The 27,820-nt window shown below is 42.9% G+C and overlaps 2 protein-coding genes and 1 long non-coding RNA gene across 4 annotated transcripts in view; 1 reads left to right on the plus strand and 2 right to left on the minus strand.

Annotated features, from left to right (window-relative positions):
* Window positions 1-3,679: 3,679 nt before the first annotated feature.
* LOC146716645 (uncharacterized) lies at window positions 3,680-4,188 on the minus strand. Its single transcript, XR_014919000.1, has 2 exons — window positions 4,130-4,188; window positions 3,680-3,832 (listed from the first exon to the last, which is right to left on the minus strand). It is a non-coding gene; the product is annotated as an uncharacterized LOC146716645 (long non-coding RNA).
* An 8,544-nt stretch (window positions 4,189-12,732) lies between these two features.
* On the minus strand, window positions 12,733-14,504 carry LOC146716646 (histone H2A.Z). Its single transcript, XM_085451871.1, has 5 exons — window positions 14,366-14,504; window positions 13,989-14,066; window positions 13,731-13,844; window positions 13,524-13,653; window positions 12,733-13,294 (listed from the first exon to the last, which is right to left on the minus strand). Exons 1-5 carry the CDS (start codon window positions 14,474-14,476, stop codon window positions 13,233-13,235), a joined length of 495 nt encoding a protein of 164 aa, XP_085307997.1. The 5' UTR covers window positions 14,477-14,504; the 3' UTR covers window positions 12,733-13,232.
* A 10,319-nt stretch (window positions 14,505-24,823) lies between these two features.
* The window catches only part of lrch4 (leucine-rich repeats and calponin homology (CH) domain containing 4), a 29,980-nt gene continuing 26,983 nt past the window's right edge, over window positions 24,824-27,820 (plus strand). For both annotated transcript variants that reach the window (XM_085451873.1, XM_085451872.1), the window contains exon 1: window positions 24,824-25,207. In XM_085451873.1, coding sequence (XP_085307999.1) covers window positions 25,036-25,207 — 172 coding nt within the window. In that variant the 5' untranslated portion in view covers window positions 24,824-25,035. The remainder of the gene's footprint in view (window positions 25,208-27,820) is intronic.

Genomic DNA, 27,820 nt, shown 5'->3' on the forward strand with positions numbered 1-27,820 from the left:
GCTAAAAGCAAAGTTGTCACCAAGTACTGTTTATATTTGTGTGTATTGCTGCAGCTTTTTTGAGTATTAATTTGGTGCCTTTGTGTGAAATAATGGTATTGTGAGTGATCCATATAGTCACAAAGAATAGCCACTTGTTTCTGTGCTACCAAAGTTCCCCGGCTTTCATTCAAAATGTGTTTATCGTCAGCACCTGCACATTAAACTACTTAAACATTATAAATGTCTTCAAGCTCACACTGAGGCCTGTGGGGTACTATCAGCCACTGAGACAGTACACACATTTATATGTGTTTGTATATGAATATTTCATACTTTAAGACTGCCTGTTTATTTAAGGGAGATGAACAAAATACATTGGAATTGTACAAAATAATATCATGGATGATAAATTAAATAGATTTTAAGTAGATGCTTGTGCATCCTTAAAGTCTTATATGTTGAACTGAACTATGTGATCTGTTCAAAGCCTTAATCTTAATTTGAAGTGAAATGTGCATTTTGAGTTTATACACTATGTATATAAGGCGACCGTTTCCTTTTGCAGTATTTTTGTGTGGTGTACTTTTCTATGTCTTAACAAAAGGGGAACAAAGGTGTTTAAGTTCACCTAGGATGATGTGTTTTAATTTTCACATGGTCTTGCTTGAATTTGACCCTGACAAAGGCGTATGAACTCTGTCAGCTGTTTGGAGTTTCCATTTTCTAAACTTCTACATTCTGAACCTTCTTCAGCTCTGAACAGATGATGAAACACTGAATGATTTCAAGCTCACACTTTGTCTAATAAACTTACATCTTTCATTCTTTATACAGATTGATGGACTGTGGTTTGTCAAAGATCAGCTGTGATTATCTGGCAGCAGCACTGAAGTCCAACCCCTCCCATCTGAGACAGCTGCTCCTGTACTACAACAACCTGAAGGATCCAGATGTGAAGCAGCTGTCTGATCTTCAGCAGAGTCCAGACTACAGACTGGAGACTCTGCTGTAAGTAGAGTGATGGAGTGAGTGGGTGGTGCTGTCAGCAGTATTGTACTAAACACAGTCAGTATGAAACAAAGATCCAGTGTTTCCTGTAAAGCTGCAGCTTCTCAGTGAAGCTGTGAGAGGAGAATGGTGACAGGCTTCAGGATTGGACACAAACACTTCCTGTTTCTGACCTTTATGGTCACCATGGTAACGGCTGACACGCTCTGATCAAACACTGTCAACAGCCAATCAGCTCTCTGAACAAAGCAGCACACAGACCAATGACTGCATTCATTTCCAAGTTTAAAGCAGTGAAGAACACAGTCTGTAGGTGAGGAAGAATTTAGTGAGAGCAGATGTTTGGATGGAATTCCTCCAGTTAACAGCTGGAACCGTCCATCTGGATTGTTGGGCTTGTTGTTGGGGTTCCTACAGAGCTCAGAGTGGACACACCAAGGTTCTTCTAATGAATGAAAGTCCAAACTCAAACTAGGAGGGAAAAACATTTTCATCAACTTCAATAAAAATCCAAAGATTAGAAAAAGTGAAGCAACAATGAGTCCTAGTACAGTCCCAGCACTGAAGTCCCTGCTGCTCTTTATACTGGATGTGCTGCATCACTGACTGACAGCTGATGAAGAGTCTCTGGAAACACTCGTTTATCTCCTCTGCTCTTCCTTCTTCTCTCTGCAGGTGGAGGCGATGGTAAACAGGACGGTGTGTGTGCTGAGAGAGGAGGAGCTGTGTCCTGATGATCCAGAGAGGTTGAAGCAGCAGCAGCTTGTGTGTAGAGACGCTCTGACTGGGCCATGTTACTGGGAGGTGGAGAGGAGAGCTTCATCCAGCAGTGACTGACAGAGGAATGAGAAGAAGTGCAGATGACTGTCAGTGCTGCAGAGTGAACTGCTCTGAGAACAGCTCCACTGTCAGACACAATGTAGAGTCCAGCATCATCCCTGTGTGTCCCTCTGGATCTGACAGAGGATCATCAGTGTATCTGGACTGCTCTGCTGCTGCTCTGTCCTTCTACAGTCTCTGCACAGTCTCTGTCTGACTCTGGCTTCAGACCCTCCTGGATCAAACTCACCTGGAAAGACTTTCAAACATCACTCAATAGATTTGAATACAGAATATATTTGATATATACTGTAGATGTACTGTAGAGTTGCAGTTTGTCACTTGTAAATACAGTCTGTGAGCAGCTGTGAGCTGCAAGATCTTTCTAGAAACACGAAATGTTTTCACTCTTCTGTTGCTTTTTCATATATTTCCACAACATTAATATTGATCCCACCTGTCTCACCTGTTTCATGCTTTTATACATAATAACAGGACACGTGTGATCTGAGCGCTGCTGTGGTTGCTGTGCTGCACGTCTTCATTTAGATAACAGAGACATCTAGTGGTTCAGAGGGAGAACTGCAGGAGGTGGAGCTGTGTTTTAGCGTGGAAAACTTTTTATCTTTTAGGCGCAGATACAAATATGACAAGTATCAGTGTGAGATACAAAAGGTCACATCAGTCAGCAGAGGGAACAGTGATCACACAGCAATGTAAGAATAGAAACATAACAGTGAATCTGGACATGTATACAGAGGGAAGCAAACAAACAGGATGTAACACTAGGTGCAGTTTATTTTCCTTGTGCTGACTTTTTACAGTCAGTTACAATAACTCATACTGTGTACTAGCTAGCATGACGGAGTTTCTATACAGCTGGGTGGTGCTATGATGTTACTGATAGTGAACTTTATTTTAGTAGAGTTTCCAACCGTCCTGTAAAAAACAGAATCGTCTCGTATTCAGAGAAAATATTACGCAATTTGTCCCGGACTTCAGCTAGAATGGAAAAGACACAAAGCTGGATTTATTCTGTGTCTTTACACTGTCATTCTCTCCCCTCCCTCTACTGTTGCTACTTCAATCATGAAACTGATCAATGATCAGCTGATCGGCTTTTCTCTCTTGTTTGTTTATCGCCCACTTTGCGCCAGAAAGAGGAAACCAGCGGATGTCGCGCTAAACAACAGCAGCACGTTTAAGCTTGATCAGCTGTTGTTAGAATTTATTTAATATTAATTTCTAGTATCAGCTGATGTTTGCTGGAGCCACAGCTGTAAAGCTGCTGGTCAGGATGTCGGTTTGGATATGTGGTGAGGGGGAAACATGAAGATGAAACCAGGAGACGTCCTTACTGAATCATCAGAGCTGAACAGGTGATGGAGAAACAGGTTTACCTTTTAGGTGACATGAATGTGTTGAAGGGAAGTTATGAACTGTTTCTGAGAGACAAATAACACCAGGATCCTTTTCTAAGTAGCTGACAGTTATACCAACAAGACTCTGGAGTTCATGGAGCTGCATGTTCACCTGCTGGACATCACTACCTGACAGGTTTAACTGTCTTCAGAACATTGCAGAGGCCTTATTGACAGTATTCGGCTCTACATATCTGTGTGAGCAGATTTTCTCTCACATGAAGAGAGTCCTCAGGTCTGAATGCTGGACACTCGGAGACCTGTGTCTCTGAGTGGGAGACCAGAGATCACATTAACATGTGTGTCTCTGTATTAAGAAACATGACATATTGGCCCAGTTTATTTTTCTTATCATTGTTGTGAGGAGACCATAAATAGCATTTGTATTTTCTGTTGTACAGTTCATTTGCTGTTATGGATAAAAAGTCTTTTTTGTTTCAAAATAGCTGATAAATATTCGCTGATAGCTGCAAACATCTGCGCACAAATATAATCCTATGAAGTGGTTCTATATAGTGTGTAATTTATTGCTAATGCAATCATATGGCACATTGACTTCTGAGGAAGTTTTAGATGCACTCATCATCAGAAAGGTGTCCGACCTAAACCAGGAGGTTTAGAGTATCGGTGTCATGGTCCTGGGTCAAGCGACCCAGTATTTGAGTTTCATGTATCTTTTGTATTCATTTGCACCTAGCTTAGTTCACCTAGTTAATTTCTAGATTGCAGTTTAGTTTTGTTCCTTAGTTGTTTATGTCATCTCCCCCTGTACTAAGTCTCCCTGGTTCATGTGTCATGTCTGCGTGGTTATGTTTAGTTCTTGTCATGTTGATCATGTCATCTTGTCAAGCTGACAGCTGGTAACTGTGCAGGGGCGGATCTAGTAAAGTTTTGCCGACCTAAACCAGGGGGTTTAGAGCATCATAGAGTTTTTGTGGTTTGTTTTCTTTAAGTCATTTCACAGATTTTCTCTATAATTTCAATTCCTTGAATAAAACAACAAACTTAGGGGATGATTTTGTAATCCGACTTTATGTATGAAAGATTTGACTAAACGTAAAACAATCTTCCAACTCAGTCGTCATTCTTATCTTGTGAAATCAAACCAAATGTTCTGTTGTCTCTAAATCAGGGATTGATGAAATCTTTGGTTGCATCCATTTATGAACATGTTCTCATTCATATTAAATCGTAGTCTAAGTCCTTCTTTAGAGGGATAAATGTCATTCATTATCTTCAAATGTGTTTCTGTTGTTTTGGGGGGAAGTTTGAAGTCCATTGTTCAAAGTCTGTTAATGAAACTTTATGAAGTTTATGTAGGATGTTTTTCCTATTTTGTATTTGTTTGAATTATGATGTATTTCTGACTCTTTCTGCCATGATGCCAGGTCTCTCTTGAAAACAACATTTTTAATCTCAATTAAATTTTCACCTGGAGAAATAAAGATGATAATAATAATTTTGTCTTCAGGGAATCATTTCTCTGTAAAACAGCTTCTTCTGAAACTCTTGTTACATTTCTTGTTTATTGTTTGCTGGTTGTAGAAAAATGTCATCGTCTCTGTGTGAACTTAAACTCTACATGTGGTGTCAGCTATAAACGAGGTCTGGAAGTTTATGTGAAGCTCTGTCTTGCTGCTCAAGTCTTGTTCTCTCCATCTGCACCTCAGCCATTTGAAATCTTGGCCTTAACTATTGATCTGTTTGGAAATCAGACTGTTGTTGGCTGCTATCAGCCTCCACCTGCTTCCCCCAGCACATCACCGTCTCTGGTTCAACTTTTATCTGAGCTGCATTTTAATGACGTCTTTCAGATGGATGATTTTCATTGGGACTGGCTTTCTTCTGTGTCTGATGATTTTAAGGCACGCTGCTTGTTTTTAAAACTGACTCAAATTATTTAAAGCCTCACACGCCATGATCCTAAACACCCAGATAAATCTGCTCTTATTGACCTTTTTTAACTAATATGCTGCGTAAGTTTTCCACGTCTGCAGTTTTTGCCAACGACCTGAGTGATCACTGCGTAGTTGGTGCTGTGAGAAACACTAAAATCTCACGCTCCGAGCCCGCAGCAGTTTGAACTGGGGTCGTATTAAACAGGCTGACAATGTCAGTTTGGGAACATTTACAGGAGAGTTGTGTCTACTTTGTGGACAGACACGCCCCTTTTTGCCAGGTCAGGGTGAAAGGTCGGGACAGGCCAGGTTTGGTTCAGTACCGGCCGATCTCCTACATGAGAGAAACCAGGCCTGGGCAGGAAGTCTGGCTCTGATGCTGATTGGCTACGTTTTCATTAGCTGTGTAATCGGATTACTGCCTCCATCATCAAGATGTAACTATTTTTTACTTTAACGACTGACAGTCCAAACGACCGTAGGAGGTTTTGGCAAACTATAAAGTGTCTCTGCCAGCTGTGACTCCTCAGAGCTTCCTCCTCACTTAAATATCGACTCCACTCCTGTGTCACACAAAACTGAAATGTTGCTTTAACAAACACTTTGTTGCTTCTTGCTCTTTGTTCAGCACAGTATCTGATGGTAAACCTCTTGCACACAACTCTGCTCGTAGTTCCTGCTTACTGATACCTTTTCCTTCACACCTGTCACAGTAGAAGAGGTTTGTAAGGCTTTGAATAGCCCCAACACCAGAAACTCGTCCTCACAATCGTTCTCCTTCCTTCTTGCACTTGGCTGCAAATATCATAGCTGAGCCAGTGTCTTATATTTTTAATCTTTCTCTACAACAGAAGGCTTTACCACAGATGTGGAAGTGTGCCTCTGTACTCCCCCACTTAAAGCTGGTGATTCTTCAACAGTTAGTAATTACAGGCCAATTTCCAAACTCTGTGTCTTATCTAAGGTTCTTCAAAGGCTGGTAAATAATCAACTTCAAAGTTATCTGGATGAAAATAGGATTTTATCTTCCTTCCAGTCTGGTTTTAGGAAACTGCACAGTACTGGAACTTCGATAAAAGTTCTCAAAGACGTCTATGAAGCCCTGGATGCAAAGAACTACTGTGCAGCAATACATGTGGCAAAAAAGTGAGGTGTTGCCAACCATACTTGCCAACCTTGAAACTTCAGAATAAGGGAGACATTCAAAAGGGCTGTTGGGGGGGGTGGTGATAAATACATTTTACAGGGTTTATTTATCGGGTAAAATACATTAAATGTCACCGTTATTATTGGCTGGCCGGAAACAGCGGGGGTGTCCAAATTCAGAGGCTGCTTCCACCTGAGGACCCGGCCTTCGCGGTCTAAAGAAAGCCGGGTAGTACGTCACGAGCTCCCTCGGTGGAGTGAAACTGCCGTCTGCTCCTTGCTATCTAAAATATAACCGGACACTGACTTAAACTCTTCTGTTTAACTCATTCACTGCCATTGACGTCTATAGACGTCAATTACGTTTTTCAATGGGAGGGGCCAGAATACAACCTCGGGCAGCTTGTCAGTGAATTTTATTTTTTCATATATTTGTAAATAAATTGTTTTGATAAAACATAACCTTTCTCAGTGTTATTTCTGTTTTATAGAAGTGAAAAACTATTTTATATGTTAGAGGTGTCACAAAGCAAGAAATATTAGTGTCAAAAATACATTTCTGCTTGAAATGTATTTTTGACAAAAAGCTCGTTTTCTCCCTTTTTTTTGGTCAAAACAGGCATTTTTGGTGGAACCCACCTCTCTTCTACAGCTGATTACTAAAGAATGGAAAATGGTAGAAACAAGCTTCTTTTTTTTTTGGATGAAAGAAGAGAGTCTGTTCTTCATTTTGGTAGGTTCTCTGCTGGACAGATATCGTGTTGTCCCTGAGTCCTTCTGATCCTCAGCACTTTCTATCAGGAGACAACGCACTCAGGTCCCATCTGACGTTGTTCACTTGATGTTCTGAAGCCCAGTACGGACCTTAACACGGGCTCCATGTGGACACATTAGATTAACTGTTTTTAAGACCAGTTTCTTGAATTACATGACGGTGTGGTTTTTATTTTGTGCTTTTAGTGCAGAGAGAGTCTCTGTGGAGGTTGGATGTTCTCCCCGTGTTTGTGTGGGTCCTCTCAGGGGACTCTGGCTTCCTCCCACAGTTCACACACATTTAGGTAGTGGGGTTAGGTTAACTGGTGAATAAGTGTGAGCGTGAACGGTCGTCTGTCTCCTCACCCTGTGTTAGCTGGGATCCACTCCAGCTCGTACATGCCCGTCAGGCACCATCCTCATACCTGTTCTGGTAAATCCAGTCCTGGAAGACACAGCTCACCTGGAATCTGTGTTCATGTTATAAAATGTTACATTTCATTAGAAGTTGGTTGTATTCCAGTTTTATGTTGCAGTTTTCACTTTTGAAAGGGAAGGTTAGTCCAGCTCAGTCAGATGCTGAATGCTCTCTTTCAGTACGTTGTTGTATTAAACGATGACTCAGCAGACGACACATTGTAGCCATGTTAAAAATCATGCAACAGACCCTTGGTCACGATGTCATTGTGGGGATGTCTAAAGGCTGGCTTCCTTCTAATAACCGTAACAAGTGTTTATGGCGCTCCTTGTGATGCTGGGTCAAAGTTCAGCCTCTGAAGACCTCGACGTGTTTGAAGTTATCCACAGGCTGCGAGGTCCACTTCAAAGGTGTTCTATGTTAGATGTTGGTCAGGTTAATCAAAATGGAAACTGTTGAGTTTACACATTAACCAACATGGTCCAGCACTAAACATCGTAAAGCCTTTAGTTTATGGAGAGAGGATGCTGCCATCAAATTCAAAATGGGCTAATATTTTTCTTTAAATGTTTCATTTTCTCACTTTGTTTAAAATACTGGTTTATAGGATTTGCAAATGATTGCATTCTGTTCTTAATCATATTTAACACAGCGGATCAAACGTGGGGAAGTGGGTGTTATATTCAGATTGTGGGATACATTTAGGAAATGTAAAACTTTTGATGTTAATGTTGTTTATTTGCAGGCAGTGGCGGTCCTAGCCTGTTTGGCACCCTGGGCGAACAATCCCTCTGGCGCCCCCCCCCCCACACACACACACACGAAGACACAAATCCTTACACACATTAACATAAAGCTGCTGCACACACACACACACACACACACACAGAGAGAGAGAGTATGCATTGTATGCAGACGGCTACCAAACAGCCATCATAATTCGTCATACAATGAGAACAGGACAAATCAACAATTGACAAGGACTAATTAATATTTAAATCTGTAACATAATGTATTGTTTGGAGTTTAGTCTGTTACTGTTTGTTTTTTTACCATTTCTTCTTGGAGCAACTGTAACCCACATAATTTCTGACTCACTCTGATTCTGATAGTTTCAGGATGACCTGCCATTATCCAATCACACATCTGCTTACCTGCATCTTTTGCTCGTTTCTCCTCCTCTTCTTTTCTATTTTTTCTAAGTTGAGCACCATGATGGCTTTGAACTTTTCTTGTCCATCTTCCATTGGTTTTAATTTTGCACCCCAGTATGAACACAAATCCCCCAACACAAGGATCACCACAACATGATCTAATAGACCGACACCTTAGTTCACAGATTCACTTCATCTAGGGTGCATTTCTGAGATTTCACACAACCCAGGATTCAAATCATGAATACATAATGGACTTGGATTTACAACATTATAAATGAAATGTGCTCTTTTTGGAAGCAGCAGGGGCCCCCTCCCCTCAAACTGTAAATTTAAATTGTTATTGATCCTTTACCCCTGGTCCTAAAGTGTATATTTATTTTCTTACTCTTCTTATTGTTTGTTTACTTGCACTGCTGTAACTGGAGCCTCGTCATCTCATATCTCTGTATACTGGACTGTCTGTAGCAGAGATGACAATAAAGTTTACTTTGAGTTTGGCAGCGAGCAGGCGCACCGAGGGCTCTCGCGCTCACTTTCGTGTATAGAATTTCGAAAAAACATTGGTGCAAATTATAAGTCTGTATCATGATGCCTGGTGTTTTTGTGTTTGTTGGTTTGTTTTTATTTTTCTTTATTTTGTGAGTTGGTTATTAGATGCTGCTCCAGCCGGTCAGAGAATCCCCCGCCCTCTCCTCTCAGTGCCGCAGGCAGCAGGCGCACCTTGCAAACGGAGGGCGCCCTTACTCCCAAAACCGATAGGTGCGTATGCAATTCCCAATATGCGCTGGCTGACGTCGGGGCAGCATGAGTACAAGCAACTTTTTTTTTTTTTTTGCCGATGCCCATGATGCCGCCCCGGGCAACCGTCCGTGTCGCCCGTATCTGAAACCGCTACTGTTTGCAGGGTTTAAAAATGTGTTTACTGTTTGAAACTCATACTTGGCCTTCTACTCTTCATGGCTGCTTAACCAAGCTAACAGGGTGGACAGTCTGAGGAGCTGGGAAAGAAAAGCGTCTGAACTGCTTTAAATTTCTTGAAGACGTTTTATCCAAGAAGTTTCTTCAGTTCTGAGAGCGACTGTGGAGAATCCCAGGTTTAGGTCCGGTGTGAGTGTCCCCCTAAGAGGGTCATGGACTCCCTATTGATCCTCTGCCTAATCACGCAAGCCAAGGTGTGAAAACGGGTGTAGGTCACAATCAGCCAAGGGCTGTATCCCAATTCAGGGTCTGAAGCCTCAAAGGCCGCATTTTAAGGACGATTACGTCACAGCGACGCGACGAAGGCTGTCCCAATTCAAAGGCTGCTCGAAATGCGGCCCTCAAATGCGTCCTTCATTTCCCTGAATTTTAAGGATGTGGCGGTGTAGACTTCATGACCCAACATATCCCAGACTCCATAGCGCGGCGGTGGGTGTGGATAATTTTGCTAAAAAAACGGCGGAAGAGGGGCGGCTGAAGAGTAAACTGTGAGAAGTAAGTACTGAATATTATGTCACTTATTTATGTGCAAATGTTTAATAATGAAGAACATTAAAACATTACTGTTGGCCACATGTTGGCAAAGTTATGTGACATTAGTGATGTTTGTACTTTCAGCGTTTACTTGGTTTTAAAGCCTTTACTTTAAAATATACGCTGTTCAATAGTCGACCTTAATCCTACAGAGAATGTGATGATTTTGTGGATAATTAAAGTCAGTCATATATCCACAAACACAACAAGCTGAAAGTCAGTGATGCTGCTCGGTTTGCAGTCCTGAACATCACGGCACAAGCAGGATTCACTGCACTGTTAATGTTAGCTATGTTATATTGCTGCCTCTGTTCGGTGGTGTCGAGCCAAACGGACTTTAACGTGTGTTTGAACGAGCTGACGGTTCACTCGTTAAGCTGAAAGAAAGATGCTTTAATCACAGCAGTCACACATGTGTCCACTGCACCATCTGGAACTCTTCTTGTTTGCACTCGTAATAACACAAACACTAAATCCTCCTGTTTGTAGCAGTGTGTACACCTGAGACTGTCACCTGTCTGTCTGTCCTGCACTCTCTCTCTGTTTCTTTCTCTCTGATTGTGGAATAAAAGTATGAACATGTGTTTATAAGTTACACTTGTGTTTGAATCCTGCACCTTATCACACATTTGATTTCCATGTGTGACGACTGCAAGTGTCCAGAGTGAGGACAGACTGAGGGACCCACTGCTGCACATCATCTGTGAGGCTTTGCAGCCCTGATGATCCACCAGGACAAACTCAGCAGTGTGTGAGGAAGAGGAGGAGGAAGAGCCAGCAGCAGCTGACAGATGGAGAGAATAGACAGACTGTTCCCTGTTTGTGAAGGACTGCTAGGAAAGTTTAACATAACTGTCTGTGCTGAATCAGTTTTATTAGGTAATGTTCAAATAATGTTGTCATTCCAGTGTTTTCAGTGTGGGAGAAAGTACTCAGGGCCTTCAAGTTACACACTATGAAAGGCAGCAACAAGTTTAATGTTCAGAAACCTAAAGTCTGTATCAGCAGCAGAATGGAGCTAAAAATAAATGTTTGTTTCAGTTCTATGAAGCTTTGAGTATATCTATTCTGTGTGACTTACAGCAGTTATGACATGGTCTGATTTTCTCACCCAATAAAGGAATATTTCATATTTCAGTCTACTCTTCATTCTATCAGACACAGTTATCACAGCTCGTACATTTGCTTTTTACACATATATGTAAGCATTGAGCCAAATTTAGTAATGCCAACATATTAAAAGAACAATATTTGTCTCTTGTATGTAATACATCTATATACACACTGTCACAGACACTTGTCTTTGAGTGAAGATTTAAGGTGATAGGAAATATAAATAAATGCAACTTGAATCTTTACTGAAGCTCAGAGTTCATGTTCACTGCTGTAATAACTAATAATGATTAATATAGTGACTATAATATTGGCCATATTATATTTACATTACCACAGTGAGATGACTTTAGTCTCATGAACAACATTAACTAATTGTTATTTACTAACTAATCTTAAATGACTGTTCAGTACAGAAATGAAGCCCAACAATCATGTTTTACAGTCCTGTGGTCTCAGCCTCAGATACTTATCACATCACACAGAGCTCATGTAGAAACAAATGTACAAAATACGTCCTCCTTCATTTCTGTCAAACAAAGCTGTATGAAACGTTTCCAGCTGTTACTATCATGGTTGCTAGGCAACCTGGGCAGCGCTACGAAGGTTAGACAGTACTTTAAGGTTGCAGACCCTGAATTGGGATACAGCCATGGTTTCAGGTGAACCCACTGTGAAACGTAGCCCCACCCTATCATGTGACTTACTGAGGTCAGAAGGCCCAGGATGTGAGTGGGCAACAGTGGACAGTTCAATTACAATTAAATGATATCTTGCTGTTAGCTTTCTGTTTTAATTTCTATGAACATTTTACTCAGTAAACTTTAATGCATTAGAAAGCATGTATTCAATATCAGGTATGGGTGCTGCATTGAAGAACCTTTTAAATGCAGCAGAGACCAGTCTAATATGTTTGCAGTAATGGGAAATGTCCAAACGCTTCTTTGGTTTCTAAAAGTAAACTTGAGGCACCTTCAGTTTTAAAAACAATCAGAATTCTTAACATTTCAGTGAAATGAAATAAAAACGTGGTCTCCCAGTTGTTTCTATGAAGTGAATCATATACTACAATTGGGTTTATGATGTTACGCCTGCAGTATATCATTTTAAAAACTCACATGTACAACACTCCTGTAACTCTGAACACAGGCAAAGACAGAAAACTCTTGCGTGTTGGCACTGCAGCACTTTAAAAAGCCACCGAGTGCACTAGACCACAGATGTTTAGGTCACTGCAGTAGGGACGTCAGGGGGATGAACCCTGACAGTTTAAAACTTGGCCGTTTATGCAATGAAAATAAAGATGAAATCTATAACACTGCGTGAAGCCACCTCACCTAACTGGTCCATTAGCATTCCTCCAATTTTGTGTAAAACTGAACAAAGGTGGAATGAAAGTCAAAGCTTCACATTACACCACCTGTAGTCATACATCACTGCATGATTAAGACGAAAGCCACAGCACTCTGTTCAAAGAGAATAAGACAAACTAGGGGAAACACTCAGACTGTGCCAAATCCAGTCTTTATTCAGGAATCCAAAAATACCAACAAGGTTATGAACCGGTCCATGACAGTCCAGTGGTAAAGAGAATGAACATGCTTTGAAATACAAGTCTGAAATGGATGGTCTGCATTAAAGGTACATACAAAGCACATAAGCACATCTTGAGTTTTCACAAAAGCTATGCACATCCTGTACTCTGTATCGACTAGGTTTGGTGGCTGTGAGCTCCTTTCAAAGCTGTGAAGATTAAAAACAGAAAGGCCAAATACACGTATACATCCAAGACAAGCCGGCTGGAGCCGCCCCCCGCCCCCAAAAACCTGCAGGAGAGGGGAGGGGCCCACTATTAAAAAAACAAAACAAAAAAACCCAAAACAGACCCCACCCAGAGTAGTAAATGCACACTACCATAAAATAATGTAAGATTACTAATCTAAGACATTTAACCACTTGATGCAGACTTCATCCTGAGATGGCACAACTTGCTGAACCCTTCAGGTTATACAGTCTTCTGCTGGCCCTTCTTCCCGATCAGAGACTTGTGGATGTGTGGGATCACGCCTGAAAAAAAAAATCAATGTTATAACAGTTTATATACTTGAACAGTTAAGTTTTAATTTCAGTAACCACTTTCAGCTGCTCCCTTGTAACAAAGAGTTGCCACAATAGTGTTGATGTTACAGTTTTACACCAGATGCAACACAAAAGGGATTTGTGCCTCAACAAAATGTGTAAACCCCTAGAGTACGAGAGTATAAGACCGTAACACAGTTCTCTGTAATGTTCGTACCTCCGCCTGCAATAGTGGCCTTGATAAGTGAATCCAGCTCTTCGTCTCCTCTAATAGCCAGCTGCAAGTGGCGTGGGGTTATACGCTTTACTTTAAGGTCCTTTGATGCATTTCCTGCCAACTCTAGAACCTGAAAGAGAGACAGCCTTTACAAAAAGATCAACACTTCAAGCAACGAAGTGCAAGATAAACGGAGCTTAGGGTCACCTCAGCAGTAAGGTATTCGAGAATAGCCGCGCTGTACACCGCCGCGGTGGCTCCTACTCTGCCGTGGCTCGTTGTTCTGGACTTGAGGTGTCTGTGGATACGGCCTACCGGGAACTGCGGGGATAATGACACGAGTGAACAGAAGCAAAGCCGTGCTGGCCGCCCGATGAGAGCCCGCCACCGACAAAGAGCCACTGACTTTTGGCTAATAGCTCGTGCTTGTGCAACCGAGAAAATGAATGAAATTTGGGGACAAACCTGCAGTCCTGCTCTCTGAGAGCGCGAAATCGCTTTGGTCTTGGTCTTTCCAGAGTCTTTACCAGCTTTACCACCAGCCTGTAAAACACCAGTACTATTAGTGTGCCTCCGCCGAAACGCGCCTTATTGTAGCCCAACATTAACTTAAGGTCCGCTTAATATTCGCTAGCCATGCTAGCGCTTCCCCAGTGAAGCCAGTGGGTATTTAGCATGCTAATCCACTACACCAGCCAATGCTAGCGGCCAACTGTTAACTAATAAAGAAAACGCAACGCTACCAAATAAAGATTTATTTCAAATAAACTACCTAAACAGAGTGTGTCGTTATAATATTTTGTTAATACGACATATAATACGTACCATATTTAAAAACTTACAAAGAAACTCTGACTCGGCAGCCAAAATAATATCCTCCGTCTACACTGAATATCGACTGTTGTTTGAACTAGACCCCCTCCCCCCCACCGCGGGTCGTTATATACAGCCATGGCTACCCGGATGACGGCAGTCACGTGATTACCGCTGAAGCTTTTCAGCCAATAAATGAGCTCTCTGTGCGGTTCCGTTCTAAGAGCTTATGGGTAATGTAGTTTATGTGGCGTATCTCTTTCCCATTTTATATCGAAATGAGCTGGCTTTAGTTTTTCTTTCACATGGCATTAACTTTTAATTTAGTATAGATAGAAGTCCCCACATACATTCATCTTCTTATCTGCTTATCCAGTTTAGGGTTTAGCAGGCAGAAACCTATCAAAGTTGATGGTAAAATTAAATAGCCCCATTTGGTCAAGCCTCGCCTCAGTGCGCCCCAGGGCAGCCGTGGCTACAATGTAGCTTGCCATCACCTGTGTGTGAATGTGTGGATGACTGAATGTAGTGTGAAGTGCTTTGGGGTCCATAGGGACTAAGTAAAGCGCTATACAAATACAGGCCATTTACCATGTAGTTTAGTATATGAAGCACAGCAGAGTGCTCACCCCGCCTCCCCCACGTACCAATTATCAGGGTCTTGCACGTTACCTCTTTTCTAAAAACACATATGTACTCGAGCAGAGGTCAGTGCAATAGCCTGGAAATCTAATTGCTCTGAATATCATTTAACTCTAAGGTTGGGAAATTGCTGCTATTCTTGTATAACTGGAAGAACTTTGCTGTAGCAGCATGATCAAATGTTTAAAATAATGGGATTCCCTGTGCTGACTGGGACAACTGGCCACACCATCAACAGGATAAAGCAACCAGCCACAAGCAGACAAAGAAAGCAAACTGAAGAAAAAGTTGGTGCTCTGTGTTTGAAGTAATTTAATTACAGCCTGCATCAATCCATCCATCCTAAATGAATGTTGAATGAATCTCTGTGTGTTACATAGATGTCACAAGCTACCTGTAAAAATTCCCAGGCAGAAAGAGAGAGAGACAGAGCAACGGCCACTCATAAAGATCAGCCAGAAATCTATCACTTCCTACAGCTGTGGCTCAGATATGCAAGATTTTAGCCAAAGACTGGGTGTAGACTCTGTTCCACTCAGCCTTGATAAGGAAATGGCTCGAGCATCATAATGATCTTTTACACCACTTGTTCCAACCACCCCAGATGATACAGGAAGAGGTGAAAAGTCGTCGACCAAAAGGCCGTTCAACCTGAGCAAAAGCCTTCTCGGCACAAAAAGAGATACAACTGAATCCTCCCTGCTGTGAGCAGGGATATACTGTAGATGATATCAAAGTCTCTGCATGTTGAAATGAATATGCCCACAGGGTATGAACTTTGTCTGATCCAGAAGTATGATTTTGGCAGTATAAGTTTTCAGATGCTTAGATCTTGGTTAGTCGTTTTGCTTGGACTGAGAGGAGAGATACAGGTCTGTACTATGAGATGAAAGTAGGGTCACAGTTCTGTTTCAAAATCAGAGCGATCCTGGCCAGATAAAGTGAATCCAGTACGATGCCCACTTCTTTAGACTGATTTAACATTCAAAGGACCGGGGACCAATAATATGCTCTATGCTTGTAACAGAAGGACCTGTCAGTCTGTTTGTGCAGCTTTCCAGCTGTCACACTCCAGCTCAGTCCGGCACTGCTCGCAACAGCCGGCTAAAAGAGAGGAGGGATGATTAGCTGATGGAGATCTGCTGTGTTGGTCAGCGTCCTCTGACCCCACCCCCACCCCCCTAAGCAGGAGAGGAAATCAGCCATGGGTCTGCTGGGGGATGTGTGGTGTCAGGGGAGGCTGACTAACACAGCAGATGGACTTTGAAAAAATAAATAAATAAATCATCAGAACTTTTTGTAAAGTCATAAGAAGAGCTGTCTTGTTGGCTCTTTGTTGTACATGGCTGCATCACAATACTGTAAAATCAGTAATATTGTAGTGTGAGCCATCATGTCCTGGTTATGGAGAGATCACATCCACATGAGGGAAATACTGAGTGTAGGAGAGAAAGAGAGGGACAGCTCAGAAGAAAAAGGCATAAAGAGCGTGAGAAGCGCTGATGTCATTTTTCCTGCTGGGACTTGAGCGGAAGCAAAAATAGAAAATAAATAAACAAAATCTTTGGTGGGAAAATAGTGCAGCTGGAGAGTAGCTGACTGGGTCACTGATGAAAGACAAAAATGAAAGATAAAAATAGCTCAATGTGTTGAGTGAACTAATCCATTGCGCTAGTTATTACCAGCCAACACGGGAAATTCAACCTTTAAAGAGTGCTGAAGGAATGAGCTTTACAAACCCAACGTTATTATTTGGCATTGGTTCAATATCCATCCATCCATTCGCTTCCGCTTATCCTTTTCAGGGTCGCTGGAGCCTATCCCAGCTGTCATGGGGCGAGAGGCGGGGTACAACCTGGACAGGCCGCCAGTCTATCGCAGGGCCAACACACAGGGACAGACAACCTACTGGCAATTTGGATTAACCAATTCACCTATCCCCACAAACTGCATGTCTTTGGATGTTGGGAGGAAGCCAGAGTTAACCCACGCAAACACGGGGAGAACATGCAAACTCTACACAGAAAGACCCCGGCCTGATGGTGGAATTGAACTCAGGAACTTCTTGCTGTGCAGCAACAGTGCTAACCACCGTGCCACCGTGCTGCCCCTATTTTTCAATTATTACTGAGCACTTTTTCTCTGACTCGACCCCAAGCAATATCAAAGTAAATGGTAAATGGCCTGTATTTGTATAGCGCTTTACTAGTCCCTAAGGACCCCAAAGCGCTTTACATATCCAGTCATCCACCCATTCACACACACATTTTACAAGTCCTTTTACAATTGTAAACTTTTATATTTCGGTCACTAAAATGCCACCAAAGCCGACTAAATGAGGAAACCTGATCCAGCCTCGCCTCCAGCTTCTCCTGATGAGCCCTTGACCTGTCCTGAGTCGGGGACTGGGGCCCAGGCCACCGATAGTAACCGTGTCAGCACTCTCAAAGTAGAGTAGGAGAGTTTCACCTAACTAAAAGTAACGGTTACCGAGATGCAGCAATCCCTGTCCACCTGTACTGACGACATCATCAGCCTCCAGAGAAAAGTGGACCATCTAACTAAGGCGGTGGCCAAGTTGGAGGATAAATATGAAGATTTGGAGTCCCGGTGTCAAAACATCCGCATCATTGGTGTTCTGGAAGACGACCAATTGTCAGCGTCCACGGATGCCGATTTGCAGTTGCTAAATGTTTCCGGTTTATACTTCACGTTTTGAGGAGTGTATTTTTCTTTCTCTTGGGTAACTTTATCTTTGATGTTCAAAAAATGTAGACTTTAAATGTTAGTTTCGTACTGGTTTACCTCAAAGCCAGTATTTTCACCGCAGGCATTCTTGGTTCCTGAGAATAGTGCCTAATGTATTTTTTCATTCTATACTGCATGTCTAGTTCTGTCGGATTCACCCAGTACTTAGAGGTGTTTTTTCATTGCGCTATCTAGCTGTAAGCATAAGTTTGTCAGTGACTCCCATAGGAGTCTGCAGTGTTCCTTTGTTTGAGGAAAGACAGAGTGAAAGCAAGGGGAGCTGAGCTCCTGGACCAGGTACGCACTGCTCGTTTTTTCACAACACTGGATTTGACCACGGGCTGGCTGGGTACTACTGTCAGTTCATGCCAGGCTTCACGGAACTGATCAGCCCGTTGACTGATCTCGCCCCAGGTCTGGTCCAGTGGACGAAGCAGTGTCAGGCAGCGTTCGTACAGAGAAGGCTGTGGCGGAGATGTGGTCCCTGCCTCAGCTGCAGGGGAGGGGTGGTGCAGCGAGCTCAAGGGGCAGTGGCAGTAGGGTTGGAGGGACAGGTGTGCATGATAAAACTAATGAGGTTTCTCTCCTTTATATAGTGAAGCTGGAGACCACTGTACTGGGTACTGAAAGAACACTCCCAATGTGACAAGCATGACAGGGTGTCGGGTCGGTCGTCACATTACTCTGTGGGGAACCCCTGCTCTACACTCCAAGTAAAGGGGATCAGCTGCCCGAACATTTACATGAGCAGGAAACTGTCAGAGCAGGAGGCCAGATACACATCAACTCTCTTTATTATTACCTCCTGGGCCGCCCTCTGTTCGGATGCACTGGCTCCACTGCATGAAGGATGCCAATGCCCAGAGTCTATCTGTAAAATTAGCGGTAAAGTAGTGAAATTAGGATAAAGTGATGCTCGTTTTGGCAGCACGGTGGCACGGTGGTTAGCACTGTTGTCACACAGCAAGAAGGTCCTGAGTTCAATTCCACCATCAGGCCGGGGTCTTTCTGTGTGGAGTTTGCATGTTCTCCCTGTGTTTGCGTGGGTTCTCTCCGGGTACTCCGGCTTCCTCCCACCGTCCAAAGACATGCAGCTTGTGGGGATAGGTTAATTGGATAATCCAAATTGCCACTAAGTGCGAATGGTTGTCTGTCTCTGTGTGTTAGACTGGCGACCTGTCCGGGTTGTACCCTGCCTCTCGCCCCATGACAGCTGGGATAGGCTCCAGCGCCCCCCGCGACCCTGAAAAGGATAAGTGGAAGCGACTGGATGGATGGATGGATGGATGATGCTCTTTTTTATTTTCAGGCATTTTCCATGTTAGTCAATGAAATGTTTCAAACTTGTCCACAACTTTAGCCTCATGTGTGCTTTCCCTGGCAGTAGTAAATGCATAAAAATAAAGCTGTTATGATAACACTGAACAAAAACTTGCTTCCTTAAAAAGACTTAGTTTACAATTCAGTATTAAATATTACATAAAATAAACTATATACAAAGTGTCTTTGTGCATGTAGCCATGGTTCATTGTCTGGGTGTTTAAATTAGTCTATTATTATATTATAATTCCCAACTTGTTTGAGCTGCTGTGCACCACAAACAAGTACAAGCAGAATGGACTTTAACAGCGTTTCCTGCTGATAAAAACCTCCCTTATTGGCCTTCATACTACAAAAAGTCATTAAGCTATAAACGGGTAAACGACAGAAAAATGTCTCTTTTTTACTTTCTACTATACAATTTAAAAAAAAATTCACTGTAGTAATTTTTATGACCACAGTTACACACAGCAACACAGCATGATTGAAAGATGTACCCTTAGGCCCCCTCCTCGAATCAGAGATGGTCTTTCCCTTTTCACGTAAATGGCCTCCTTGACTCCGCCCTCAAACCAGCGTTCCTCCCTGTCCAGGATGTTACATCCTCATCATTGAAAGAGTGTCCACTGGCCTGTAGGTGTAAATAGACTGCAGAGTCCTGGCCTGACGAGGTGGCTCTGCTGTGTTGTAGCCAGAGGTTGTTTGGTTTCCCCGATGAATAAATCCTGACAATCCTCCTGCACTTAGCAGCTACACTATGTTACTCTGTTTGTGTCGGGGGACCCGATCCTTGGGGTGGACCAGTTTTTGGCGCAGCGTGTTTTGGGGTTTAAAAGCCACAGAGACCCGGTGTTTAGAAAAAATGCGTCTCAGTTGCTCCGATACTCCTGACACATACGGGATCACTACAGGTTTTCGCTTGGGCAGCGGTTGTCCTTCTCTCCTGGATCGGCTGGAGCTTTCTTTAGGCGTTTTTCCAGCTTTGACAAAAGTCCAGCTGGGATAACCACATTTACTCAGGGCCTTCTTGCTGTTCTTCTGCCTCCCTGGCTGCTGTGTCTGTGGGGATGGTGTTCGCTCTGTGTTGTAGCGTCCTGATGACACCCAGTTTGTGGGTGTCCTTAAATACTGATCCGTATATGTAGGTTTACGGTACACGTCAGCTTTTAGATGTCCCCCATTACTGATGGAAATCTCACAGTCTAAGAAGGCTAACTTGCCACTTTTCATATCTTCCCTGGTGAATTTGATGTGTCGGTCCACAGAGTTAATGTGATCCATGAATTGTGGAACATCCTGAGATTTGATTTTCACCCAGGTGTCATCCACATATCTGAACCAAAGGCTTGGTGGTGTTCCAGGGTAGGATAGCAAAGCCCTCTTTTTTGCTTCTTCCATGTACAAATTGGCCACGATGGGTGAAACTGGGGAGCCCATGACACACCCATGTTTCTGCCTGTAGTACTGACCCTGACTGCCTGAAGTAGGTGGAATGAAGACAGTTCAAACACACTTGGTCGATGCTGAGAGTGGTCCTGTTGCTGAGGTTGGGGTCATCCTGTAATCTCTTACGAACTACCTCCAACACTTCTGTGACTGGGATGCAAGTGAAGAGAGATGTAACGTCGTAGGAGACCATGGTTTCATCTGCCTCCATCATGACATCTCTCACCTTCTCAACAAAACCCAGGATGTTCTGGATGTGGTGTTCAGAGCTGCCCACCAGCGGGTTGAAGATCGAAGCCAGAAAATCTATCACCTTCTTCCTGTAACCACAACCTGGGTCTGGTTTTAAGGCCTCATAAGTATTTTTGTCTATTTCTCATGACAGTCTTTCTGGTTTAGCAGAGCTGTGCACCTACCCTTGTCTGAAGGATGATAATATTGTTGTCATTACTAAGTGATGTGAGTGCCTTCCTCTCCTCCATGCTGCATGGCTCTGTCTTCTCCATTTGGATCAGTTTTGGGTGTCCTCTACGGCGAGATTGGTGATTGCGTCCATCCACCGCTTCTTCGGTCTTCCTTGCAGTCGGCAGATCCAGGGTCAAGTCAGAGGGCTGTTCTTGACACCAAATTCTCCTCACTGCACATGACGTGTCCATACCACTGTAGGTGCGCTTGCCTCATCTTCTTTTCAATTGGGGCAACTTCGAGTTGTTTTCAAACACCTTCATTCGTCACATGATCCAGGCGGGTTACGCCCACCATCCACCTGAGCATCTTCATCTCCATCTTCTGCTCCTATAGGGCCACCGGCCGTATGACTCTCTTGTTGATCTTAGCTTTGAGGTGTTTGGGCATCCTCTTAACGCACTGGATGCCAGTGGATTCGCACCATTTAGGCCATGCTGCGTAGGCTCGTGAGCCTACATCCGGAGGGTCTGGTGAAACCCCAACACCACCTCCTCATGGTGCCAGCTGGAAACAAGGATCCTTGGTCCTGGGCCAACGGTGTGGGTCCCTGGCGACACATGACGTGACACATCGGTCAGGGCATCTTTTGTCACATCACATGGAACGTCAGCTCGGTTTGGATCAACATGCTAGGGTGTCCCCCCGAGGCGACTCGCGACGTGACTAATATACAAAGGCAGACAAATGGTTAGTATGACACAACAAAGAACTGAAGTGAGACAAAGGATACAACTCTTATATGGCGCTTTTCTACTGTCACTGAGCACTCAAAGAGCTTTATACAACTCGTGCATCCACCCATTCACACACTTTATCTAAGGGTTTTAGTGCTTCTATCTAACATCCACTCACATTCATGCTCTGATGGATGCATCGGAACATGGGCGTTGCCCAAGGCATGCAGACTAGAGCAGACGGGGATCGAACCACTAACCTTCCGGTGAGTAGGTGACCCGCTCTACCACCTGAAATGAAAAGCACAATGTGCACATTTTGTGCACAGCTGGAACAGGTAAAACAAAACACAGGACACAAAGCTAAATACAGTGCACAGGAGGGAAGAAGCTATAATAAAACAGGAAATAACGAAACGTGAACATCTGACACCAAAGCTGACTTAAGAACAGGGAACAGGGTAAGAAGATTGAAGAGTAGGGAATGACTTTAACTGTGGATAAAAGTAGGGAAATCAGAGAGTAGACTCATGAAAAATAAACTCAGATTTAAACTTAAATACAAACTTCAAAGGATGTAAATGAAGAGCAGACTATGTGGAAAACGTCATATTAAACAGAACTAAAACATTATGCTACGCTCAGAATCCAGGACCATGACAAAGTTATGGTGGAGAATAAACAAACATTATTTACACTGTAATTATCAACGATCAGTCAGAGAACTGAAACAACACATTGCCAGAAGAAATAAAGGGATAAGAAACTGCATTTCTTTAATAATGTAAACTATTTTACAACCATCACACTTTAAAATGGGGACATTGAATGTAGATTAAAGAAGGACAAACCTATGATTCCTGCAGGATGATGAATCCTCCATATCAACTATTTATAAACCCAAACAACCCTCCAACAAGAGCCACACACTGCAAACCGGAATGCATCCGAATCACAAACACACAGTGAATCACTCTATAACTATAGCTATAGTATGTCTCATATGGATGCTTAAAACATGAAAATACTGGACACAGTAATATTGAATTTAATCCCGACGGTACTACAATGAAAATGAAAGATTAAAGAAAATTTCATTAACTTCTGCCTTCGTTTGGAAAAAGCTTGTGTGTGATTATGATTGTGTTGTAAAAAGTTTACACTCTGAAACTTTAATGTAGATATAAATACATTTATTATATTAACAGGCTTCACATAGTCTCCGCCTCCTCAGTCTGCCTCAAAAATACTTTCATTGAGGCGACGCCCATGCTTCCCTCTACCCTCGCGTTGGCCGCACCCCTTATAACTCCCGTGAAAGCTACGTCGACAAACACAGCGTTGCTTCACTTCCGGTCAATCCTAACAAAATAAAACCCAGAATAGGCAACATAACTGCGTTCCAACGCTTAATAGACAAAGTTAATTCAAATGGCCATTTCATCTGTCTTAGCTCAAAGCGATTAGTTTTTCAAGACTTTTGAATAATTACAGATTTAACCAGGAGTGCTGTGACTGCACAGAGGCTTTAAATTAATCCTTCATGGACACTGATTTGACTTTTGTTTGGCAATATTAGTAAATGAACACCAACAGGCACGGGATTTCTGTACTCATCAATAGAGGTCAACTGGCAGATAAAGTCTGCAGGGATATTTGTGAACTGAGCAGTGTCTACATTAAATTTCCCAGCGCTGCTGACCAAGTCGACCACGGTGTGGGAGGTCGCCAAGAATGAGTATTTGTGTAGGTGGCTGTCATGTTTCCATCAGCTGCCCATCAGCACCTGGTGCTGAGGGTTATGCAACCATACAACTGGATTTCAGTCATCACGGTGAGCGTATGTAGTCGTAATTTCTACAAAGATCATTCTAGTTGGAAAGGTGGAACTTGTGATTCAATATTTCTTTTTAAATTCTACGCTCGGTTTCAGAGAGGATTAAATGGTCACAGTAACCTTTTTACTAATTCTATATCTCAGTTCAACAATGAGCAGCAAATATTCAACAGAAATCATTTCTGCACAGTTTTCATTTAATATATGTATTTTGAACCCATGAATACTTTCAGCACTATGTATGATTACTTATCCTTATGAGGTTTAACCCACGTGTTCTAATTTAACCTTACTTAACTCAGTCCTGATTATTGTAGAGTTTAAGCCACATTCAGGAAGGACACTTAAATATTCTGTAATGAGTATAGATTAGGGCCTCCTCCTGTACTCCTGGACCAAACCAAGCCTTGTTCAGCAGCAGCTACACTTCCTCCGTGTCCTGAGGAAGAATAACCTGGACCAGAAGCTGATGCTGGCCTTCTACTGCATCCCTTGCATCCCTCTGGCCATTCAGACTGTTAACAAACACTATCCCTCCCACACCCCACCCCTACCCACCCACTTACCAATCTGAGCCATGGTCTGATTAACCTTCATCAGTTTCAAAACTGTAATGTGCGCCCTCCTCCTGTTTTGTATATGGTTCTCTTGTTTGTATGTACTCCTCTTGGCTGTTATTAATTCTGTCTATACAACTGTTTATATTTTATTCCACACACACATTCACCAGTGTGTGAATGTGTGTGTGAATGGGTGGATGACTGGATGTGTAAAGCGCTTTTACCATTTACCATTTCATGCACAGTTAGTGTGGAGCACCCACAATTTCACCGTACATGTACAATGACAATAAAAGGCTATTCTACTTTTCATGTAACCTATCAACATTTATTTCTCTATATATTTCTTTGTGATGGACCGTACATCATTTGACATGTAAAGCGAATAGATATGTGCTGTAAAGCCAGTTCATTCTAAACTGAACCCTTATGATAGTGCCAGTGTTACAGTTCCCAACATTTTGCAATTCTTCTTCATGTAACGAGGAGCCTAGAAGTCAAAATCTGAACCTAAAATTATCACAACTGACGATAAAATGTCCAAACCATATCATCTATCGCTAAAAATGAGTTTAGTTAGTTACTTAAAATATGCACAGTTGTCAGGATTGTGAGCTCTTTTATTGGTGCAATGTTATTTTTCTGTTTGCTCTGCTAAAAGCCTGCCACATACAGAGCAGCACTCATAACCGTCGGAGGTTTACTACACTATTTTATTTTGGTTCTGGTATTTTATTTTGAAGGAGAAACCCGGGCTTCCCGTAAAACAGTTGCGACATTTTGTAGCTTGGCGCGACTTCCTGGAAGATTGACAGCCCCTGGTTCAGTAACGGAATCGAGAGCTTCCGTTGTTGAGCGAAGCCTGCGTTAAAAAAAGAAATAATTCCCTGCTTTGAAAGTGTCCACGAAGAACGCCCACTCTGGATTTTACACGGACCTACAGGGTATGAACGTGGAGTGGCCGCTTCAAACAAAGTGTAAGAGGAGGTAGACCTGTACGTTTGATGGCTGCTGGGGATGGAGCCCAGCTGCCTGCCACAGTAGCGGCCAGTCGTAGCGTGGAAAAAGCGCTCGAGGAGGCTGCCACGAGCGGGGCTCTCAACTTGTCAAACCGTAAACTGAAGGAGTTTCCTCGGAGCGCCAAGAACTATGACCTGTCCGACATAACACACGCAGGTTAGCTTGTTTTTCACTTTTCTAAGTAAGTTGAAAAAGCCTGCCATCATGCTAGCTTTAATTATGAGAGACGCCTTTTGTTGTATCGCCACCTGCTTCTTTCTGCTCAGGGCGAACACTCATCCTTCCCCTCCCCGCCGCGTTGCACAACACTGTTTTCAAAGAAACAAGTTTCCCCGATCCTGTCCTAGCTACATGGCCAGCCTCTCTACGTTTTAACTGACTTGTTTTATATGTTTCATAGCGACTTCTTGCTTCGGCAGGTTAACGTGACTAACCGTATGAACGTCAAGTATCTCTAACAGGGATTCAGCCTCGTACAGCTGGCCCGTCTCCCACCGGCCTGAGCGGCGCCGTTAGCGGCCAATATAACTCCCAAATACGTTTCTGCTTAAGAGCTTCAAACATATGAGGTTGTAGTTCCGTTTCTAGTTGAGCACAGTCATAAGTATCGCTTTTAAGAAAGCTGCTATTCTCAGGAAGCTAACTTCCAACGAGAAAAGGAAAAAACGCCAGACGGGTTCCTCTTCCTCAACTTATCATGTGAAACCCTCAACGGGGTTTAGACTTTGTGTTTACCGGTGATTCATGCTAGTTATCATTATCAAAGCAGAGTGCTGTTGGTAACAGAGTAAAAGTAGTAAAAACAGTGAAGTAGGTGTGGATTAGCCTAGCGATGGTGAAAGAGGATTACCTCATCCAAGCGGGTGAAATTAGTCTGATCGCAGTGCTGCTGCTGCTGCTGCTTTGCATATTGTAACCATCTGGCTCTTTGCTTTACGGGCATGAGTGGGGCACTCATGACTGTGGGGGATAGCTGTGTACAGCATTAATGTTGGGATGTCGTGGTTTTACATTAAAGATCAGTAGTGGAAGAAGTGTGAACCTGTTCAAGAACCTGTGTTGGATGAAAGAGTCAAGCACAGCATTTAAAGCCACTACTCTGTTGTGAAATGGGCCCTCGTGGCCTGAAGGAGAGGCATCTGAACGACATCCTCTGCAACAGTGACTTGATCAGCTTGCAGCAGAGAAACTGGACTTGAAACTGGGCTAGCTGGTTAGCAGCATCTGATCTTTCAAAATAAGAGGTGGGATCCAGTAATCCCCAACAGTAAAAATCTTTTGTAACATTTTTTGGGCGGATTCGGTTCAGTGTATATAGGCCCAAATCACAACAGTCACCTCGGCACTTTAGGTAAAGACTTAACGCTAATACAGATAAACCCAAACAACCACATTCCTCCTGATTGTTGGCAACAGTGGGAAGGAAAACTCCCTTTTAACAGGAAGAAACCTCTGGCAGAACCAGGCTCAGGGAGGTCAGGCATGTGCTGTGACAGGGTGGGAGGCTAAAAAATAAAAGCTAAAATAAGCTGCAAAATATACCTGGACATCTATTAGTTACAGTATTGCTGTCCTAATCTTTATCATTTATCTGGGTGTTTGAGTTTATCCATCAGCTTAAGCTCTGCTTTCTCTCACTGTGTGGTGACTGTGATATGAAAGAGGCTACGATGCTTGGATTCTGATTGGGTGTTTATGTCCCAAGGCCTCGCTTAAATGCCTACTTGACACATCATTTTTCCTGTGTGTCACTCAGTCAGTGCTTTTTGATAATAAAGGATGAGGAAGTATTTCAGGCTTTCATCACTATATCATCAAAGTGAATGCCGCTGAGACTGTTAATGATAATTCTGTTTACATACTCTTCACTCTATAAGGTTAAGTGTATGAATTGAACATTTGGAGACTGAAGTCTTAGCAGAGAATTAAATTTTCAGATGCAGTGGTGCACAGACTTTCATATACTACGCGTTTGTGGCTTGATTGGAGAAGCGGTGACACACAGCCCTTTAACAAATGTGTTAGTTACTTAATAAAGCATTTTTTATTTAAAGTTTAATACATTTGCGAGGCATGTGGCAGAATCTTGAAATCAGCGTTTCAGTTGTCCTCATTAACAAGGCAGCTGCTGACATCTGTCATTCACACTGGCTCACAGTGACTCAGTTGTTGTTTAGCAGGAAACAGTCAGTTTTGTAGCATCTAGCCTGTATTTGAGTGTCTTGCCTAATGAGATGCTTTGAGTTTCACAGAAGTACCTGGTAGTTGTGCCTCCTGACACAGACGTTATATCAGCAGAAAACTGCACCCACTGATTCTGTGATTGTAAGGGACGTACTCAGCTAGTGCTGATTCACCAAGCTGTTCTGGAGCTATAGTGCTGTGAGGTTAGGTTTCGGCTAATCCCCAAGTATGCTTCAATGCAGCAAGCAGATTAAATGGACTGCTGAGAAACTTAGGTAACTTTTTCTTAAGCATTTTAAGAAGAAAATTGTTGAAGAATTGAAGTTGTCCTGTAGTGTCGTTCGCCACGTCTCCAAATTCCTAATAAAGGCTGCTGGGGTCCTGCTGGTCGTACAGCTATGCTGAGAGCACGAGGGGATTTGGACAGCCGGCACTGAGAACCCCAGCTGCTCACTTGGTGTGTGTGTGTGTGTGTGTGTGTGTGTGTGTGTGTGTGTGTGTGTGTGTGCGTGCGCGTGCGCATTTACTTATGTTTTACATTTTTCATATAGATACAGTTATGTGCCAAAGTCTAGAGACACCCAT

Source organism: Copadichromis virginalis, linkage group LG3 (genome assembly GCF_057382275.1).
Source record: "Copadichromis virginalis isolate Kocher_CV1m ecotype Utaka linkage group LG3, C_Virginalis_male_GT1.1, whole genome shotgun sequence".
NCBI lineage: Eukaryota > Metazoa > Chordata > Actinopteri > Cichliformes > Cichlidae > Copadichromis > Copadichromis virginalis.

Coding starts and splice junctions, on each gene's coding strand:
- LOC146716646 (XM_085451871.1), bottom strand. CDS start 14,476: ATGGCTGTATATAACGACCCGCGGTGGGGGGGAGGGGGTCTAGTTCAA. Junction 13,845..13,988: donor CTCAGAGAGCAGGACTGCAG/GTTTGTCCCCAA, acceptor TTATCCCCGCAG/TTCCCGGTAGGCCGTATCCA. Junction 13,295..13,523: donor GGCCACTATTGCAGGCGGAG/GTACGAACATTA, acceptor TTTTTTTTTCAG/GCGTGATCCCACACATCCAC.